This window comes from Neopelma chrysocephalum, unplaced genomic scaffold (genome assembly GCF_003984885.1).
Source record: "Neopelma chrysocephalum unplaced genomic scaffold, ASM398488v2 Primary Assembly neopelma1_200, whole genome shotgun sequence".
Taxonomy (NCBI): Eukaryota; Metazoa; Chordata; class Aves; order Passeriformes; family Pipridae; genus Neopelma; species Neopelma chrysocephalum.
The window spans coordinates 2,901,400-2,921,748 of NW_020897862.1; the positions used below are offsets into that span (position 1 = coordinate 2,901,400).

Consider the following 20,349-nt stretch of genomic DNA (forward strand, 5'->3'; position numbering starts at 1 on the left):
ATGTAAAAGTTCTAGCCTGGGTGCAAGTTTGCCACCTTAAGCTTCCCTTCTAGCCCATGATGAGAAACAGCCTTTTTACAGCTGCTGTGTTTTACATGGGTGTCCTTGATGCCAACCCAGACGTGCCTGTTTCCTTTGGATTATAAAAGCAGACTTGAATGACTCAGAGATCCAAACTAGGGACAGATGCATCCAGTTTCAAAGATCAAGAAACCAGTCCTTGCTTTCCTCAGGGTTGTCAGTGCCCCAGCATTTGCTGGCTCAGCCCTGCAGTGTTTTTTTCCTGCAGGCAAGGTCCTTGCAGGGACACTCAGCAGGAGCAAAGTGCCCACAGTCCCTCCTCTCCCAGTGGCTCTGCCAGTTCAGAAGAGGAGGATGATGACAGGAGCTTAAAGTGATGATGGGAGCTAGAAGTCATTCCCATGAGAATGAGGTCCATTTTTAAGACAACAGGAAGGAGATTTAAATCCTGCTGTCTGTGTTGTACCTGTTCTGTGGCAAGAGAATCCTGCTTGATAACTCCTGTGCTTTACATAAGTATTTTGCACTCCTTAAGAAAACAAATGAGTTGTTATTGGGTTACTCATACTGGGGTTTTTTTAGGTTTCCATTAAAAAAACCCTCAACCCTAAATACCAAATATAATTTCTTGATGGCTAATCAATTCCAAGCATACTTTCCCCTTTACAGCAGAATATATCTCAAAGAGAGAGGGAGGGCCCTGCTCAGCAAGGAGCCTCAAACACCCTGTAAGAGGCAGTGCAAAGCTTGCACACTGGCCTCTAAAGAGGATATTACTTAATGGTTTCACCATGGTTGGAACAAGCAGCTATGGCCTTTGCATCCACAATTCCTGGCAATTAATATCCAGCTGGTTTAAAAGCTTTCAGTCTCACTTCAAATCACCATATCAGATCATCAGCTGCTGGGAAATGTGCTCTCTGGTATTAGCCCTCTGATTTGTGCATTGGTTCCCTTCCAAATAACCCTTCCCCATCACCTGAAAACAGATGTAGTGGCTGTATATGTAGGTTGGAATTTACAGCAGTTAAAAAGCAGTATATATTTTTCCTATTTGAGCCATCTTACCCGCTCTTCTTTTGTTGTTGTTGTCATGGTTGTTGTGCATGGATGTTCCATTTGGAATAAAACATGTTCAAAATATTCTGCCCAGTGTCTAACACAGCCCTTATTTACTCGTGGAGGTTGATGATTGACCCATGCTACATATTCATAGCTGCACACAGACCACAGTGTGCCACAGTGTCACTTCTCAAAAATGGACTAACCAGTCCATCTCTAAAACCCTGGGAGAGGACAGCAGAATTAAGAGAATTAAGAAATTAAAAGCATTAAGAAAGACATCAGGTCTGTCACCTGCAGACATTTCACTATTCATGTGCCTAAAACCCATAGGGTAAGACAAAGGCAGGGCAGAAAAGGGGCATGAGAAGCAAGAGAGAAGGATGTAAAGTCAGAGGAAGCTTTGAATGCCTGGAAGAAAACCTCTTAAACAGTCATTCAGCAATTTAACAGACACGCAGGAACAGCATCAGTCAGACTCTGCCGTTACCTTTCCAATGGATGCTCCTTAAAATAGCAGGATCTGCAGAGCCAATGAAGAGGAGAAATCTGAGTGACAGAGTGCTGAGTTCTGCATCCGATGGCTTTCCCCTGGAGATCCCCACTTGGCTGTGGTGATGTGGGAAGCCTCGTTCCCTGAGATGCCGGGCTGCTCTTCCGCAGGCTCCCGATCCAAACCCCAACAGGCTGGCACTTGTCGGATGCAGCGGGCGAGGGTGGTGCACAGGCAGCGACCCAGACACATGTTCCTCAGGTGTTCTGGGAGGCACTGGGGGGGAAAGAGGAGTCCCTGAGCATTCAGGAAGTGCTTTCAAGGTGCTACAAAAGCTCACGCCCTGGAATGCAGCCCTGCACTGCTAATGGGCGTTAAGCACATTAATGCACCGGCAAACAAGTCCTGATCTGTGGTGGTTCTGCTCCCTGCCTTGGCATTCTCAGCTGCCCGAACCAGTGATTTCACACTCTGCAAAGCTCACAGCCTGCTTTAACCAGGGAAGGGAAAGCCTGGCCCAGTCAGCTGCTGTGCTCTCCAGCCTGTTTCAAGCACTCAAATAACTTACACAATCCCACTTGGAATTTTACCTGTCAAGCACAAGGAACGACCAGGCCTTGCAGTGGAGGGGATTCTGATCATGAGAGTTGTTCTCCATCTCTGGGTGGTGGATGCCTGTGAGCCAGACCCCTGTCAGTGTTTTTCCTCCATCTGCTCCATCAGCAGTTACGCTGCTGTGTTGGTGTTCCTGCGTGGGCTGTCAAATGGGATCGCTGGCTTTATGTTTCCCAAAATTCTGTGTTCCCAGTGTCCACCCCATCAGCCATACATCCCCCTTCCAAACCATGAAAGAAATATTATAAAAGAGTGCCCTGAGTATTTGATTAACTGGTAACAAGCGTGGATTCCCACAGAAACTCATGCTTCCTAGATATCTCATAGCCTTAGGAATGCTCTTTATGAAGGAAGAGAAAAAGAAAAATCAGACAGGATACATGACTGAGCAGCGGCATTTTTTTAATATCAGCTCCGACTTTCATTTTAATACGTATGGTACAGTGCAATTTTAAATCTGCTGATCCAGAAAAATATTATACCAACACCTGAACAGTGCCAGACTTCTGATCATGGATGCCTGACCACTGCTGCCTCCAGCTACTGCAGTCCCAGTGGCTCCAGCTGTGCCTCCCTCATGGACACACGAGCCAGTGGAGCAGACACAGCTCTTGGCACGGTGTCCGTGGGCAGGAGCGAGTCCTGCCTGCTGGGGATGGGGAATGCAGGTTCTCAGCACACAGCTCGTCGCTCACACTCCAACGGAGGAGAATTCGCTTTGTGCTGGTTCTGTGGTCACAAGGAAAGGAGAACCCGGACAAGGGGCAAGTTCTAAACTCTTCCTCACAAGGAAGGGCTTCTACAGCCAGTCCTCTCCCATAGCTTTGGTTTGGTTGAGCAGGAACAGGGACCTGCAAGAGGCTCGGTGCTCCAGGCCAGAGGGTTTGCTTTACACTCCACTTCTGCCTGCCACCAGGCTAATTATGACCTTTCCTAATACATCTTGTATCCCCAAAGAGCACCCTATTTTACTTCAGCATCAGCCTTTGCTCAGCTACTACAATGTTTAATTTCCCTCTGCCTTAGGCTTTCCTGTGCTCCATTTTCTTTAGCTCATTATGAGACTCGGCACCTCTGCATGATTTTCCTGCACGGCAATCAAGGGACTTTTACCAAGTGCAAAGATGGTGAAGCATCTCTAATCCAGCAGTTAACCAGCATAAAAATCCAGTTTTGTGTTTTCCAGCATCTGGAATGTGTTTTCGAAGGGAATGTTCCCCTCCTATGCCCTCACACCAGGAAGGATAAGACTGTAGAAAAGTCAGTAATGCCAAGTACGTTGGGTTTAATGTGGAGTTTTGGGGAGGCTGGCACTCCAAAAAATCATCTACCTATAAGTGACAGTTTAATCCCAAGCTTAATTAGTTAATTAATCTACCCTTAAGTGACAGTTTAATTCCTTTTCCTGGTCAACATCGCTTTATCTCAGCTGTGTGCAACCCAGCAGCACTTCAGCCTGGTTCATGGCTGGGCAGCCCACATGGACCTGCATAAAAAGCACAAACCCCAGCACACAGTGTCGCTGTGGGCACGTGGGACACGTCACACTGTCCCAAACCAGCTTGGATTTCACAGGGCTTGTCCCTGCTGGGAGCCTGGGGGTCACACAAGGGGGCCCGTGGGGCACCGTGGCACTGTGACATGCTGGGGGAAGGAGGTCAGTTCAGCAGGTTCCCTTTGCTTTTTATTAGACTTAAAGCTTGGCCCGAGGGGATGTTCTCAGGAAGGAAAGAAAAATGTGCCCAGAAGAAATATCAGTCACAGGCTGGCAGGGCGAGGCAGGGCTGGAGTGAGCATGAACATCACCGGCTCTGGGAGCGAGGAAGCGGCTCTGCCTGGAGCAGTCAGGGTGAACTGGGCACAGAATCACGTCACAGAATGGTTTGGGTTGGAAGGGACCTTAAAGATCATCCTGTTCCAGCCCCCTGTCATGGCCAGGGACACCTTCCACTACACCAGGTTGCTCCTTGAACACTTCCAGGGATGGGGCAGCCGCAGCTTCTCTGGGCAAACCTGTGCCAGGGCCTCCCCACTCTCACAGGGAAGAATTTCTTCCTAATATCCAATCTGAACCTACTCTGAGGTCTGTCGGACCCTTGGAGCCCCTAGACCCCAACTCCAGGCTTGATGAAAACAAGTTTGAAGGGGGTTTTTTGATGTTGAGTGAGGCAGGGAGGCATGGCCCCCACCAGCACCACAGTGCAGCATTCCAGTATTCAGGAGATGGAGCAGGGCCTTGCCAAGGTGGTCCCAGGGAATAACTAGTGGGGAGATTTGGATAAATACGGAAGGAACAGGAATCCCTCGGCAGTGCCACAGCAGGAACAATTCATGTGAGGGGTCATGCTCTTATTAAACACCAGGACACAAGGTCAGCACCAAGTCCACAGACAGCTGAGTGTTACTTTCCAGGGATGGAGGGTTTGCTGATCACAGAGCTCCCAGCTCAGCCAGTGGCTCATCCCTCACCATAGCACAGCAGACTGAATAATTATCAATGAATAATTGGATGTTTTTACAGCATCCACAGAGGGGTTGGAGCTTTTCAGGAGCAAAGATCGCTCCATTTTGGCAAAGTCCTTAATTCTGTGGCTGGTTCTGAGCTCTGTTCTGCTCTGTTATGTTTCTTTTGTAACAACAGTTTTCAAACGTGTCTTGGGGAATCAGATCCAGGCAGAACACTTGGAAAAGTTTTTGTTGCTGCTGGCACACTGATACGAGGTGTCCTAACCCATCAACATAAGTGCTCCTTCACCTCGGGAAGTTTGATGGTTACTCGCTTAAAAATCAAAGTAAATATTCATTGTAATTAACCTTTTCCTAGAACTAATACACACACACATACCCCCCCTTCCAGCCTTCCTCTTTCTGGGTTTAGTTGCCATTCCCACACAGAATTACTGGGACATCTGGAGATCATCCAGCCCAACCCCTTTTCCCAGGGAGGGTCACCTGGGACAGGTGCCACAGGAATGTGCCCAGGTGGATTTGGAATGTCTCCAGGGAGGGAAACTCCACACCCTCCCTGGGCAGCTGTCCCAGGGCTCTGCCGCCCTCGTGCTCTTCCTCGTGCTGAGGTGAAACTTCCTGTGTTTTAGTTTATGGCCATTGCTCCTTGTCCTGTCGCTGGCACCATCCTCTGAGATATTTATATGCATTAATAAGGTCCCCTCTCAGTCTTCTCTTCTCCGGACTAACCAGGCCCAGCTCCCGCAGTGTCTCCTCCTCAAAGAGATGCTCCAGCCCCCAAATCATCCTTATGGCCTCCACTGGACCCTCTCCAGTAGCTCCTCTGGTGCTGAGGAGCCCAGAACTGGACCCAGCTCCCCAGATGGACACAATTGTGAGGAAAGGCTGAGAGAACTGGGACTGTTCAGCCTGGAGAGAAGCTTCGGGTGACCTAATTGTGGCCTTCCAGTGCCTGAGGGGAACTTACAGGGACGATGGGGCAAGACTAGTTACAGGAGCATGCAGTGACAGGATGAGGGGGATGGGTTCAAACTGAAGGAGAGGAGGTTTAGATGGGACACTGGGAAGGAATTCCTCGCTGTGAGGGTGGTGAGGCCCTGGCACAGGTTTGCCCAGAGAAGCTGTGGCTGCCCCATCCCTGGAAGTGTCCAAGGCCAGGCTGGAGTGCTGTAGTGAAAGGTGTCCCTGCTTATGTAAGAGGTTTGGAACTGGATGATCTTTAAGGTCCCTTCCAACCCAAACCATTCCATGACTCCACAATGGTCCCTCGCCCGGACCCGGCTTGCCCCGCTCCCCCCCCCACATGGTCCCGTCCTCTTCCCGGCCTCCCCCCCCCCCCCCCCGCCGCCCGCATGGGCCGCTCTGGCCCCGCCCCCACGCGCGCGCACTGTGCACGCGGCGCCGGCCGGCTCTCGGCGGCACGTAGCGCACGCACCCCAGCCCGCCTCTGGCGCGAGGCGCCGGCAGCCAATCGAAGCGCGGCGCGGGGCCGGCCCGGCCAATGGGAGCGGCCGGGGGGCGGGCCCTGAGCGCGAGGGCGGCTATAGGCGGGCGGGCGCGCGGCCGCTCGCCCTCAGTCAGAGCCGGGGAGGCGAGATCGGCGGAGCTGCGGAGCGGGTTTGCCGGCACAGCGGTGAGTGCGCCGGCACCGCTCGGCCTCGGCGCCCCGCGGGCACCGGGGACGCGGTTCACACTCCCCGCGTGGTAGCGGCGGAGCCCCGGCCGCCCCCGTGGGATGGGGCCTTGCCGCCGGGCTGTGCCGAGGCTCGGTGGTACCTGAGGGGTGCAGGCCGCTGTGGGCGGTTCGCGCAGCACCGGTGGGGGTTGGAGGGTCTGGGCGGCCTGAACCCCGCCAACGTGTGGGACTGGGGGGTGAAATCAGGGGGATATGAGGGTCAAGGCGCGGGAAGAATCGGGGGAACATGATGGGTCATATGAGTCAAGGCGGGGACACAATCGGGGAGATATGGTGGGTCAAGGCTGGGCCAAAGTTTGGGGGATATGATGGGTCGAGGCATCCTCAAAGGCAGAGCTTAACCTCTCCCTCTGAATCATTAACAATCGCGCTCGGATTGCCTGTGGTGATTCCGACTTTTCCCCTCTTTAGTTGATGTCCTTCAGCTGCCCGTCTCGAATATTTAACTTTTGCCATCGGCGCTCCAATCCGTGCCTGAGGTCTCTTAGCGGGTGGTTAAGTGCTGGTTATCCCAAGGCAGCAGCACGTGGATGTGCATCTCTGGATGTTGAGGTGTGCAGAAAGAATGGAAGAATTGCGTGTTAACCCTCTTGCCTCGTGCAGGGACTGCCGGAGAGGATCCTGGGCTCCCTCCTGTTCCGTTACTCGCCTGCTGAGTCACAGGGTAGGGCTGTGACTGTCTGAGCCTGGCAGGAAGTACTGAAGTTTGTCATCCAAACCCACGGGCTGAGGCAGTGCAGGTTCAGGCCTCCATCTTGTTAAACACCGAGAGAGAAAGTGGTTCTACACGTCTGTGATTTACTCCCTGCCGGGCATTGTTTAGAACCCGTTGTATCATGTTACAGAGATAGAGGTGAATTTAAACCCCGTGGAATGCAGAGCGGTAGGGTTGGAAGGTGAACATTTGCCCGGTTTTCAGGAGTGCTTTAGCAGTGGATTTGATGTGTTGAATCCGATAGAGTGAGCTGAAAGGTCTAATGGGCAGTAAACTATATTCAGAGTGGTAATGGTATGAGAGTTGTGGTCATACAGGACGTTTAAATGTCATGCAAAGCTGGTAAGTGGCAGTTCTGTAATAAGACTCTAGGGTAGTTCTTCCTAAGGCCAAACTTTAGTGTTGCTTTTTAAATCTCCATTCAGATGCTTGCAGTGCTCAGCTGTAACCCTGTCTTGACTTTACAGACATGTGGCTGCAAAACAGTTCACAAGGACAGGCTTTGATGATAAAGTTGGCTGTAAATAAAACCTTTAGAAATAATTTTCAGTTGGAATAGTCCCCACTGGTGTGGGAGTACTGCATTTCCTCTGCAGAGTGCGGAATCACATGGGGAATAAATGGTGGTTTCTTGGACTTCAGGTGATAGTGGAGTGAGTACTCAGAGCTGGCAGTGGGTTGTGACTTAGCTTTGAGTAGGTGCTGACACGTGTGTTCCTGGGAAGGCCAGGAAAGCTGGTGTGTGTGGCTTCTCCCCTGCAGGGAGACAGCGACCTTGTCAGCAGATTATGGTACAGAAGAAGGTTTAAGGCAATGTGTGCGTTAAATACCACTGTGGTATTTGCGTGTTGGGCTGATTCCAGGGCTCAGGACAAAGGTCTGGAGCAGACAGTGCTGCTGGTGACCTCTCCTGCCTTCAGTCAGCATTTCCACAGTTAAACCTGTGCTCAGGCTGACCCTAGATGAGTTGATTGAATTGATTGAGGCAGGATTCTAGTGCTGAGCTCATGGGGAGCTAAACAACTTCAGTTTTACCCTGTAGCTCAGTGGGAAAACTGTTCCTTGAGCATGGGAGTGAGGGGGCTTGCAAAATGAGCAAGAAAAAAGTGTGAAGGATTTCTGGAGTGGTGCTGTGAAATGGCTCTTTGTGCAGGAAAGGGAGGGACTTCTGGAGAGGTTGTTTGTCAAGGATGCTCAGTAGTGTCAGACCTGGCAGACATTCCCAGTGGAAGCTCTTGGAGTGTGTATTCCTGAAGTGCCTCCTTTGTGGAGGTCAACAAACAGTTCTTGCATTGTGCTAAGACTTCCTGTGAGCTGGCCATGCTTTCAAAGAATAAGGCACCTAAAGTTTTGTGGCAAAGCCACAGTTCTGAAAATGAAAGTGCCAGCCTAATAAACTCTCAAAGCCCTTTTTTTGGAGAATCTTCCTGGTAACCATTGCTCAGTGCACCTGCAGAGCGATAAGAGTTAGTGTGGGTGGGATTGATAACTGGAGAGTTGCAGGGATTTATTTCTAGCTTGTGTGTTATTCACTGGTTGAAGCTCAGTAGTGGCAACGTGAAGGTCAGCTCCAAGTAAGTTGTGTTGATTCCTAGATTAGTCATATCATCTGTCAGTGTGTGGGTCTGACTCCAAACAGGCACTTGAAAATGTTAGAGGTTATACAACATGCAGGGGCAGGACAGCTGGAAGGGACACTTGAAAGCCAAGGGGACAAGGCAAATGGCTGCCTGTGTTTTTAACTTCAGGGGCAGGAATTTGCTGTGGAGGAACTGAGTGTGTGAAGTGACTCCTCACACAGACTCAGAACAAACAGCAGCATTTCTAAGGTCGTGTTTTCTTAACTTTGCAGTAACTGTGGATTCATGACCATTTCTGTAAACAGAGTTGCCACCCACACTGGCTTGCCAAAAAGCCAGATTCCAGATAGTTCTGCTTCTGAGGCTGAGCTTTATTCTCTGCAGATGGGCTGGGTTTGGTGCCAGTGAGTGGCTTACAAGCATGTGTATGACTTGGTTTTTAAAATCTAGCCAAGCTTACATAAGAGTTTTCTTATGTGTGTAGAAGTGAGAAGGGGGAAAAGGAAGTATTCAGAACATTGTGGTGATTTTTCTTCCTTTTAAGAGGAAAAGTTAAAAGGAAAAACTATTCCTGTAAATACTCAACAGGGTGTAACTATTAATGCAAGCTCTTAATTAGAGCTGGGACTGTTTCTATTTTGACACAGGCTCTGTTTGGCTCTGAGCAGCTGCTGTGCATACTAAGAGCTGGTGCACTTCAGACTCTTATCAAAAAGAACTCTAACTGGTAGCAGAGATTTCCTGTATTAGGATTGCTTGGCTGCTCTTTTGTGGTGAGAGATCTCTCTCTGAAACCAGCCTTCTGGGTTTAGACTGTTCTTCCCATCTAAGTTCAGACTTTTCCCAACATTTGACTCTGAACTCCCACCAAGTTTAAGAAGTTTTCCTACAGTGTGATGTTTTTGAACTGGTCTCATGCCTGCAGGTATTATTACAGGATATAAAATTCAAGCTGATGCTTGCAGCAGTTGCTGCCTGCTTAGAGCAGTGCAAGGCCTGTGAGGTCCCTGGGCAGGGAGCCTGAGGGGGTTTCTGTGTCCCTGGCACCCCTGGGCTGTGTGGCACAGGGACTGGGACAGGGCTGGTGCTGGTTGTGCCTGTGGCCAGTTGAAGCTGTGAAAAGCCACACACAACCAACCTCTGGGGAGCCCAAGGAGCCAGGGAGTGGCATTGGCAGGTTGTGGTGGGAAGGGTGTGGGATGGGGCTCTGCCTGCTCTGCTCACCTGCAGCTTAGGCTGCAACATGATGGTCACCCCACCTCAGTGGTGACTGTGCAGAGCCTACCCAGGGACTTGGGGACTCCTGGGAATTAGGAAGATGCCATATTTCAAAGGAATTACCACTTTATAACTGTGAGGACACTGTGACCTGACACCAGAAAGGCATGTCTGGTATTGTTAATTAGAGATCTCTCCCTTCCCTGCTGAAGCTCCCATTGTCCATTCAGACAATTTCTCTAGAGAAGTTTGCTGCCTACCAGCAGCTCGCATTCACGTCATCTGCTCCTACTGTTTCGTGCAGGGTCTCATGATACTGCAATGAGGTCACTTAAAAACATCAAAAGAGGTTCTCCCTTGGATATAGGGAAGAGGGTTTTTTAATGATAAAGGTGATGACACTGGCACAGGTTGCCCAGAGAAACTGTGGCTGCCCCGTCCCTGGAAGTTGGGGATGGTTGGACATGGCTTGGAGCAACCTGGTCTGGTGGAAGGTGTCCCTGTCCATGGCAGGGGGTGGAACGAGATGATCAGAAGGAAACTTCCAACCCATTCCATGAGTAATGCTCAAATCTTCTTTTCAGATATTAAAGATGTCCATCACCAAGATCCACGCCCGTGAAATCTTTGACTCCCGTGGGAATCCCACTGTTGAGGTAGACCTGTACACCAACAAAGGTGAGTCCTCAGCTGTAGGGGTTCATTCCTTTCTTGTATCTGATGGAACAAATTATCCCATTCTAGCCTTGCAATTGTGTTTACTTTTTCTTCCATACATAGAACTTGTTGAGACTGGCAGGAAAAACCTCTGCCTCATTCTCCTGGGATGAGTTTGCTGAGCTCAAGTTCCTGGCCTGGACAGTGCAGGGTATTTTGGAGTGTGCTGCTTCTTACAGTCTAAATTGTGCCAGTGCAGTTCCAAACCTGCCTTCCTTCCCTTGCCCCAAGCATAAACTGGGTTAGCACTTGCAAACTAAAGTGAAGGCCTTTGTTCCTGTCCTTGAGCAGCTGCTGATGGTCCTGGTGGTCAGTGCTCCCCAAACTCTGTCTGACTGCACTTTGTCTGGCAGTCATTGCTGTAATGAAAGTCTTCTGCTGCAGAGTTGAATTTTGAGTAATGGTTTCTTCTCTGTGCGAGAACTCAGGCATGACTAAAGAACTTGTCTAATTGGGCCTTCACATATAACATCTTATATTTTTAATTATTGTAGGACTTTCCCTTGGTTTGTGAGTTGTTCGTCCCACATCTGATAGGATCTGACAGAGGCATTGTGCAGACTCATACCAACGTGCTTTGGTGGAATGAGCAAACACAATGGCTGTAATACACTGACTAAAGAGCTGATCTTTCTGCCTCAAAGGATTAATGCAGTCATTTAATGAGACTGCCCCCACTAAGCTCTTTGATTTAGTGGGATAAGGGAAAGACTGGAGGCTGAAGCTGGCATCTTGAACCACGGGCAGAACAGACTCCAGTGTGCAGGTTTGCTCCAAGTTCAGCATCCTTGGCTGGAGGAATGGGCTGTCTGGGTGGCTCTGCTGTTGTCAGAAGAGCTCAGAACTCACATTAACAAAATAGACCTCTTAATTGTCCCTTTTATGCCATATCTTAGAATTTAAGAGCTTGCCTGCCAGACTGAGCTCAAAAGTAGATCCAGTGAATAAAGCTGCCTTTTTGAAAAGGGAATGGATAGTTTTGTAACTTAAACACTTGAAATGCACAGTGGAGGAGAATGAGTCAGTGTGAGGGAAACACTGATAAACTGATGATGCTGTAAAGGAGCAAACAACCCTCTTAGCATCACTGTACATGTGAGCAGAGATGTGGTTTAGAGACTTCCTCTCCCATCTCCAGGGATGGAAGTATGGGCAGGTTGGGATGGTTTATGAGTGTAGGATGTTTTGTGGGTTTGAATGTGCCAAGACATTTCATTTTTGTGTTGTGCACAGGTCTGTTCAGAGCTGCTGTTCCCAGTGGTGCCTCAACTGGAATCTATGAAGCTCTGGAGCTTCGTGACAATGACAAGACACGTTACCTGGGCAAAGGTAAACCTGAGTTTGGGTCCCCAGAGAGCCCTGTTCCAGTAGCTGTGCCCCTGCACGTGCTGCTGCTGGACTGTAGCAGGGGACACCAGGGCTCCTGTGCTGCTGTCTGTGTTCTGTTCAAGGCATGGCAAGTGAGCAGGGCCAGTGGAGATGGACAGGGAGGTGACAGCTGTGGGTTGGGGCACAGGGAAAGCAGAGGCTGCTGGGCTGGTGCTCTGGGGATGATGTGGAGGGTGACTCTGCCTCCAGCAGTGCAGCTGCCTCATGCTGGGGGTCACTGTACCTGCACAGGTGGGTCTGTGGAGCTTGGACAGGCCAGGCAGGTGCCAGTGTCTGTACAGTGTGCCCAAATGTCCTCTGCTGTGCTGCTCCCCTTGCCCTGTGTGTGTGTCAGTACAGAGTGCATCAGCAGGGTGCCATGGGAGCATCCACACTGCCTCCTCCAAAAGGCTTGGAGCCAGTCACAAGGACCAAATTCTCAAAGAACCCTTAAATCTGTCAGCTCTGTCACTGTAGACTCCTTAGCTCCCTGCATGTTAACTCCTGAACCTGAGGTTTTCTGCCAGCTGCTGTCCACAGCTAATGTGGTAATTACCACAGCTCTGCACTGGTAATCCTGGAGGATGCTTCTATTTCAGGGTGCACAGCAGCTAAAGCCACTCTGAATTTTGTCTGTCATTACAGGATACTTAGGTTTGTGTTAGTGGTGTAGTATTTTACTTGTCTGGGGACTGACTGTGTGCTCTGAAAGGAAATTAAACACAGCAGTCACCAGGCTGGCTGGGGAACAAGTATGGGTGAGAATGAATAGCTGCAAACAAGATGTCATTACCTAATACACATCCTAATTGTAGTTCTTATGACCATTCTGAGAGCTTGGACAGCCAGGGCTCCTTTGTAACTTGCTGCTCTAAAAGCATTGGTGATGCCTTCCAAGTATAAGCAATCATCCTGACTTTTGGCTGGGAGAGGGAATTATTTTCAGACTCTTTGCCAGTCAGGTGAAAGGAAGCTGAAATATTTTTTGCCTATTAAGAAAGAGCAATTAGAGTGGATAACTACTGAATTAACTTGGAGAGCTTTGTCTTAGAAGATTCATGGTTGTTAATACTTTTAACACAGAATAAACTCCTGGATGACTGAATATCCCAAAAAGCTGAAAAGCTTATGCTGTTTACCCAGAGCACTTCTTCTTGAGAAGAGTAAATGTGTACTTACCTCACTGTGCTAAATGTGTGTGTGCTTAGACCTGTTAAGTCTGATCCTACAGGCAGTTCTTAATGGCATCTAACTAGACAGTGGTTAACAGGCTGTGGCAGCTGAAGGGCTTTGTCAGCTGGGAGATAACAGGAGTTGTGAAAAAATAATCACCAAATGGGATGAGTTGCAGATAACTGATAGGCCTTTTGTAATATAAATCTGCAGACTTAGACTATTTGGAAAAGCAATTAATGTGGTTTAGGGTGCAGTTAATTAGCATTCACTGTTCTGAACATGGGGTTTTTGGCAATCTTTAAGCACTGCACAGTAAAACGTGTACTAGGGTGATGCTTTAGCAAAGTTACAAAATGCTAGCAGATGGTGAAATGCCTGAGCTGCTGCATACCTGACTTCTGGGGAAACCTTCTTCTTTCCCCCTTTTCATAGATTCTATGAGTAGCCCATCCTAAAACCTTCTGTAAATGCTGCCGTTCAGCCGCTTGAGGTTTGGGTCCAAAGTGCTGTTGGCAGAATTATGGAGACCTGGGTGGAAAACTCAAATACAGCCTTGCACAATTTCTTTTGCTCTTTGAACCTTTTGTTTCTAGCCCACTGCTCAGTGTCAGGCTCTTGCTGGCTGGTAGGCCTGTTTTACCTGTGTGTGTCCTTTCTCTTGCATGCCTGTGGGGTTGGCTGTGAGTCTTCCTCTCCCCCTTGATTCTGTTGTCCTGTTTCGCTTCTGTCAGGTGTCTCCAGAGCTGTTAAGTATGTTAACGAGTTCCTGGGGACAGCCCTGTGCACACAGGTAATGGATGTGCTTTCAGTGCAGCTCTGGCCCTTGGGTGAACTCCTGCAGTGCATGGCCTTGCAGACTAACCCTGCACAGGCATTCCTGGGCAGAGTGTCCTTCAGGCAGCTCCCACTCAGTGGAGGTGACCTCTCTGTGAGCTCAGGTTGGATTGGGGCTGGAGTAGCATGAGGTGATATTCCTGAGATGTTACTGCTCCTGAGATCCCTACTAACACCTGCATAACCTGTGTGGTTGACCAGTGTCTGATCTGCTTGTTCCTTCCAGGTGTCTCAAAAGCTGTTGAGCACGTCAATAAAACGATTGCACCTGCACTGGTTAGCAAGGTAGGAGCAATCTGCCTTTCCCTAACCTCACCTAAAGCCAGGCAGTGTGGCCAAACCACCCCTCAGGGTGGTTGCAGGAACTGTGTGACATGGGGGGTGTTGTTGGATTGGGGTGCATGTGAACAAACTGACTACAGCAATTGTTTTACTTAATTTACTTAATGAATGCATATCTAATATATGATCAAACCATCTCTGGCAGCCTGGTGGTGCAGTGTGTAGGAACACAAGCACCTGGGAGCTGCAGTGGTGTGCTTTACACTTCAGTGGCTGAATGATGAGGAGAGGCTGGGTTTCATCCAAGCTGGGTAGTTTGGAAGGGAATCTGAGGGATCTAGAAAAGTTTGCTTGTGTGAGATTCCTGAGTTCTTTGTGGGCTCTAAGCCCTGCTTACAAAGGATGGTGCAAAACTAGGTAATATGTGAAGTGATTGCACATCCAGCTTGCCTGCCAGCCCTGGTCTGCTGCAAGTGGCCAGAGGTTCTGCTGTGTGATAATGGCAAGTTTTGGTGCCTGCCAGGGTTGTAGATGCAGTGGGGGGTAGGTGAGAGTTTGTGAACCTGTGTTTGGTGTCAGTGTTTTTTGCTTGCTTCTCTCTGCAGAATGTCAACGTTGTGGAGCAAGAAAAGATTGACAAACTGATGCTGGAAATGGATGGGACTGAGAATAAATGTAAGTGGGCTTTGTGTTGTCCCGAGGGGTGGAAAGGTGAAGAAGGGTTTATAGAATTCTAACTTACTTTATCAGAAATGGGTAGTGTGTGGCATGTGCTGTGCACTGCCATAATTAAAACCGTGGGGCTGGCATTGCTGAGTGTCTTTATAAAGACATTTCCATAAACAATTCCTTCTCTTTCAGCCAAATTTGGTGCCAATGCCATCTTGGGTGTATCTCTGGCTGTGTGCAAAGCTGGTGCTGCTGAGAAGGGTGTCCCCTTGTACCGTCACATTGCTGACCTTGCTGGAAACGCAGAAGTCATTCTCCCAGTTCCTGTGAGTCTCTTGGTGGGGCTGAAGCCTTGGTCTGACCAGATGCCTCATGATACCTCGTGGGCATAAATGCTGTTATCAAGTTACCCTGAAACATTCTAACTTGGCTTTTTTTGGTTGCTCCAAGGCTTTCAACGTGATCAATGGTGGCTCCCATGCTGGCAATAAGCTGGCCATGCAGGAGTTCATGATCCTCCCCGTGGGTGCCGAGAGCTTCAAGGAGGCCATGCGCATCGGGGCAGAGGTCTACCACAACCTCAAGAATGTCATCAAGGAGAAGTATGGCAAGGATGCCACCAACGTGGGGGATGAGGGTGGCTTTGCCCCCAACATCCTGGAAAACAAAGAAGGTAAGATGAGCTAAATGCAGGAGGAGCCATAACTGAAAGCTGGAGAATTAAGACCACACCTGCCCAATATCAATGAAAAGCAGGATCAATAGATTCAAAGGTGTGGGACTTGCTGCTGTTTCTTGGCTCTGCTTCTTAGCCTGACAGATGTCCTGAGATGCTCTACTGATGTGGTCAGGTGTTCCCTTGGACATCAGCTTATGCAGCTTGACAGGGTGGTTTTAACCTCAGTGCCTCATTAGTTCCATTCCTGTAGCAGTTTAAGGGAATCTTGTGTCCTTCCAGTTGAAAAGTGATGTGGAAACATCTGCGCACTGCAGGTCTCCCAGAACCAGTAGTCAAAGATCTCTGGAGTTGTTTTTCTGCTGACAGGGGAGGAAAACAGTTTGTGCTCTGCCTGGTCATGTGTGGGAGTGCAGGAAGGCTTGCCTGGGAAGTTGAGGCAGTTGCTGCTTCCACAGCCAAACAGTTCTGTTCAGGAACCTGTGGGAGAGGCAGTTTGTCTGTGGGAAGTGAAATACCTGTTCCTACAAAAACTGTGCCAGAGGAGCTGTTTTTCTGCCTCTCACAGAAATGGAGCTGCTGATAAGGCAGTAGAATACTACGACTCTTAAGTTGCTTGTTACTTTACACCTGTTAGTTAGGTTATTGTTCAGGGTGACTTCTAAACTGCACTGCCTTTTCTGACACTGAAGATACTGAGGCAGCACCAGGAATGAGGCCATTTCTGAGTCCCAGTGTCACATGCAGCTTTGCTGGGTCTGTGCCCTCACAGACATCAGTGAGGATGACCTTGAATGACCATTACAGCCCAAGGAATTTGTGTTGCTGGCAGCAGCTGCTTTTGCAGTCTGTGCTACATTAGCATCTTACAAAACCCAACCAAGCCCACAAAAAACCCAAACCAACAAGAAATGAAAACACTTGATCTAAGCTTCCTACTGCAGTTAGCCTGGCTGATCCCAGCTGCTTCACTCAGAGTCAGGGGTGATGGGGAGAGTTTTACTGGTTGGATCATACTGAGTTCTCTTGCATGGGCTCTGCACATTAGGCAGTATCCAGAGACTTTTCCTGAGTGATTCTGTCCCCTCTTCTGCAGATAAATGTGTAAGTGGAGAACAGGTAGATGCCAAGAGGGGTGCCCTGTGCAGAGACAGGCTGTATCCCCTTTCCTGTCAGGGTTTGGATGCTCACCACTCTGTGGGCAGCACTTGATGTGGAGCTAAAAGGGATTAGAGTGCAGCCAGTGCTTCCTGCCCACATGCATAAAGCTGAAGGAGGATGTGGTATCACCTAGCATTAAGCTTTCTGGGCTGACATGTAGTCCTGCCTGAAGAGATTAGGAATCCCATAATGGTGTCTCAAGGGTATTACAAGCTAAAAGCAGTATTAAAGTAATATCTTGTTCCAGTCAGTTCAGAAGTGGGAGAGTTTAAGAACCTTTTCTGTGCAGCCTTTGGGCTTTCCAAAGTGGGTAATGGAGATTCTTTGCCAAGTGAACATGCTGCTGTTGGGAAATGAGCAGCTTTTGGGTTAAGGTGTTTGGCAGGAGCTCAGAGATCCCTCCCTGTGTTCCAGCCCTGGAGCTGCTGAAGACGGCGATCGCCAAGGCCGGCTACACCGACAAGGTGGTCATTGGCATGGACGTGGCTGCCTCAGAGTTCTACCGGGATGGGAAGTATGACCTGGACTTCAAATCCCCCGATGACCCCAGCAGATACATCACTCCTGACCAGCTGGCTGACCTGTACAAGGGCTTTGTCAAGGGCTACCCCGGTGAGTCCTTCATTAACAAGAAGGACAGTAGTGGTGGGTAGGGGCTAATTGCTGAAAGAAAGAGCTGCTGTGCAGCCTCTCTTACAGGAGGGATCGAGAGCTTGATCAGCCTCTTAGAGGTCTTAGGAATGTTCTTCAAAGTGGGTAGTGCTTGGCTGCAGCACTTTTGGTACCACTGCATTCAAACAAGACCTTTCAGGCTGGCGTTGTCTAAAAGCTGCTCGTGTCCCTCTGCAGTGGTGTCCATTGAAGACCCATTTGACCAGGATGACTGGGCTGCCTGGAAGAAGTTCACTGGCAGTGCTGGCATCCAGGTGGTTGGCGATGATCTGACTGTGACCAATCCAAAGCGCATTGCCAAGGCTGTGGAGGAGAAAGCCTGCAACTGCCTCCTGCTCAAGGTCAACCAGATCGGCTCCGTGACAGAGTCCCTGCAAGCGTAAGTTCTCCCCCTTGGCCAGGCCAGGCAGGGGGGTTGTTTTAACTGAGGGAGGTGAACATATAGACTAGATCCAGGGGAACAGAAATCTGTTGGTGGGGCATCTGTGAAGGGAGAACAATTATTAACTGAGAGAGGATATTGCAAGTAAACTTGTACCTTCATGGTCTTGGCGTCACGGGGCACACGGAACAACCTCACAGGGTCTGAGCACGTGTGAAAGCGGCTCTCGGTCACCGCCTTGTCGCGTGATCCTGACCTGGCCCAAAGGGCAGTCCTGTCCTGCCAAAGCCAGGAATGCTGGCACTGCCACCAGAGCAAAGGCTGCTGGGCACATGGGCACGGTGTGAACCTCGTGTCTTTATCTCTTGCAGCTGCAAGCTGGCCCAGTCCAATGGCTGGGGTGTGATGGTGAGTCACCGCTCCGGAGAGACAGAAGATACCTTCATTGCTGACCTGGTAGTGGGTCTCTGCACTGGTCAGGTTGGTATCTGTACCTGCTGCAGTTTGGCTTTTTTGTTTGATGAGCTGATTTGGTGGTGAAGCCAAGGCCATGCTGGGGCTGCTCTGCCTTCAGGTGTGCGGGTTTGCTGTGCCTGTACACAGGGAGCCGATTGGACTCACAGGAGTGTGACAGGAAACTTATTATCTTGTGCAAACTCACCTTTAACCACCAATTTAAAAAACCTTTGTCAACTCCAGTGGGTGTACTGGGATTTCCTGATCCTGAGGCTGATAGCAAATGAACAATCTTTATTGCTCCCAAACCTCTTGTGTTTGAGTGTTTAGATATTGAGCCTGATGCTCAAATAAAGCTTATCACTAAATTATTATTACATGATTATGCTTGTTTCTCTGAATAGTTTTGTGTTGGCAGCTCTGGCCTGGTTTCTGCTCTAGTTCTTCACTAACTTTGTGATTTCCCTTTCAGATCAAAACTGGTGCCCCTTGCCGATCCGAGCGTTTAGCCAAGTACAACCAGCTGCTGAGGTGAGCCTTGGGAAAGGGGAACAGGGCTGAGCCTGGCATAGAATGAGTGCTCCAGTAATGCTTTGGGGGGCACAGCTTGGTCTTCTGCCTCTCAGAAACACCCTGCAGCTGAAGGACATAAAGTGACCCTGGCAGAGGTGCTTTTGGGCTGGTGCTTTGTAGGGGTGGCTGAAGGCTGAGCTGGATGGGTGAAGTCCTTAACAGCCACACTGAAGGGAACATCACATAAAGCATCCTGTGATCCTGGATGTGAGATTGTCCTTCTCTCTGCATGGGGTAATTCCCCTGGGCAAGCATTTAAAATGTTTGGGTTGAGTTCTGCCAGACAGGGGCACTGACCCGATGGGGCAGTTCTGTGACTGGTGGGAGCTGGTTTGTCACTGGCAGTGCCTTCAGCACCATGTAGGTCGGGGGTTTTGGTGTAAGGCCAGTGGCTGTGCTGGTGCAGGAGCTCTGTGCTGTCTGCTGACCCCCAGTGCTCTCTTGCCTCCCCCCAGAATTGAGGAGGAGCTTGGCAGCAAGGCCCGCTTTGCTGGGAGGAACTTCAGGAACCCTCGTGTCAACTAAGTGTGGATCAGTCAACCCCTGTTCTGGTTTCAAGCACTAGTCATTTACTTAGATCACAGTTACCTGTACTAGAAAGTTAAGGGCAGCTGAAGGAAAAGACCAGTCTGCAGGTCCTCTTCCCCCCTAGATGATCCCTTCACCCAGTGTTTGCACCGACTCTGATGTGTTAATTGTTATGCTCTACTGCTTCTGTAGAACAGTCCTTGAGGGGGTTCTGTGTATTTAACACCCTCAGGGATCCTGACATTGTAATTCTGGGCATCAACACTTTAGTTCCTTTCTCTGCCTGTCAATGTTTGGAGCTGTGTGATTTGCAGTGCAGCCAGAGGTACCTGCAGACAGAGATAGTAGTGTTTTTACATGTGATAAATAAAAGCATCAAACATCCCAACAATGTGTGGTTTTGAGTTATTTGGAGGAGAAGGGGGGACAGGGATACCCCCCTCTGCATCATGGAATTGTGGTTTGGGTTGGAAGGGACCTTAAAGCCCATCTTGTTCCACCCCCTGCCATGGGCAGGGACACCTTCCACTAGCCCAGGTTGCTCCAAGCCCCATCCAACCTGGCCTTGGACACTTCCAGGGATCCAGGGGCAGCCACAGCTTCTCTGGGCAACCTGTGCCAGGGCCTCCCCACCCTCCCATCACATCCTGGTTTAAAGCTGTGCTGGAGGGAGCAAGAGTTGAACTGTTCCTGTTGCTTTGTGACAAAGTGACAATTAGCTGAGTGTAGGTGCCTGTACCAAGCTGGCCTTCAAGGATCTGTTCAGTCATTGGGAAGGGAGACTAAGAATAGGTTTTTAACCCATGGATCAATAGTGATTCTGCAGGGGAGGAGGAAAAGCACAGAGATTTCCCTCGTGTATCAAAGCTGAGGTGTATCCTGACAGGAGCTGTGACCTTTGCCAGGCCCTGCTGCACATCTTGGCTTGTCAGTCCTGGCAGTGTGGCTGAGACATCCCAGTGACAGCCCTGGGCTGTGAGCTGTGG

The 20,349-nt window shown here is 49.6% G+C and overlaps 1 protein-coding gene across 1 annotated transcript; it reads left to right on the forward strand.

Annotated features, from left to right (window-relative positions):
- Positions 1–6,185: 6,185 nt before the first annotated feature.
- LOC113977069 (alpha-enolase) lies at positions 6,186–19,751 on the forward strand. Its single transcript, XM_027702862.1, has 12 exons — positions 6,186–6,293; positions 10,454–10,547; positions 11,820–11,915; positions 14,191–14,249; positions 14,852–14,921; positions 15,108–15,241; positions 15,366–15,588; positions 17,167–17,364; positions 17,602–17,803; positions 18,178–18,286; positions 18,735–18,793; positions 19,291–19,751. The coding sequence occupies exons 2-12, from the start codon at positions 10,463–10,465 to the stop codon at positions 19,358–19,360; spliced, it is 1,305 nt and encodes a 434-aa protein (XP_027558663.1). The 5' UTR covers positions 6,186–6,293; positions 10,454–10,462; the 3' UTR covers positions 19,361–19,751.
- Positions 19,752–20,349: the final 598 nt, after the last annotated feature.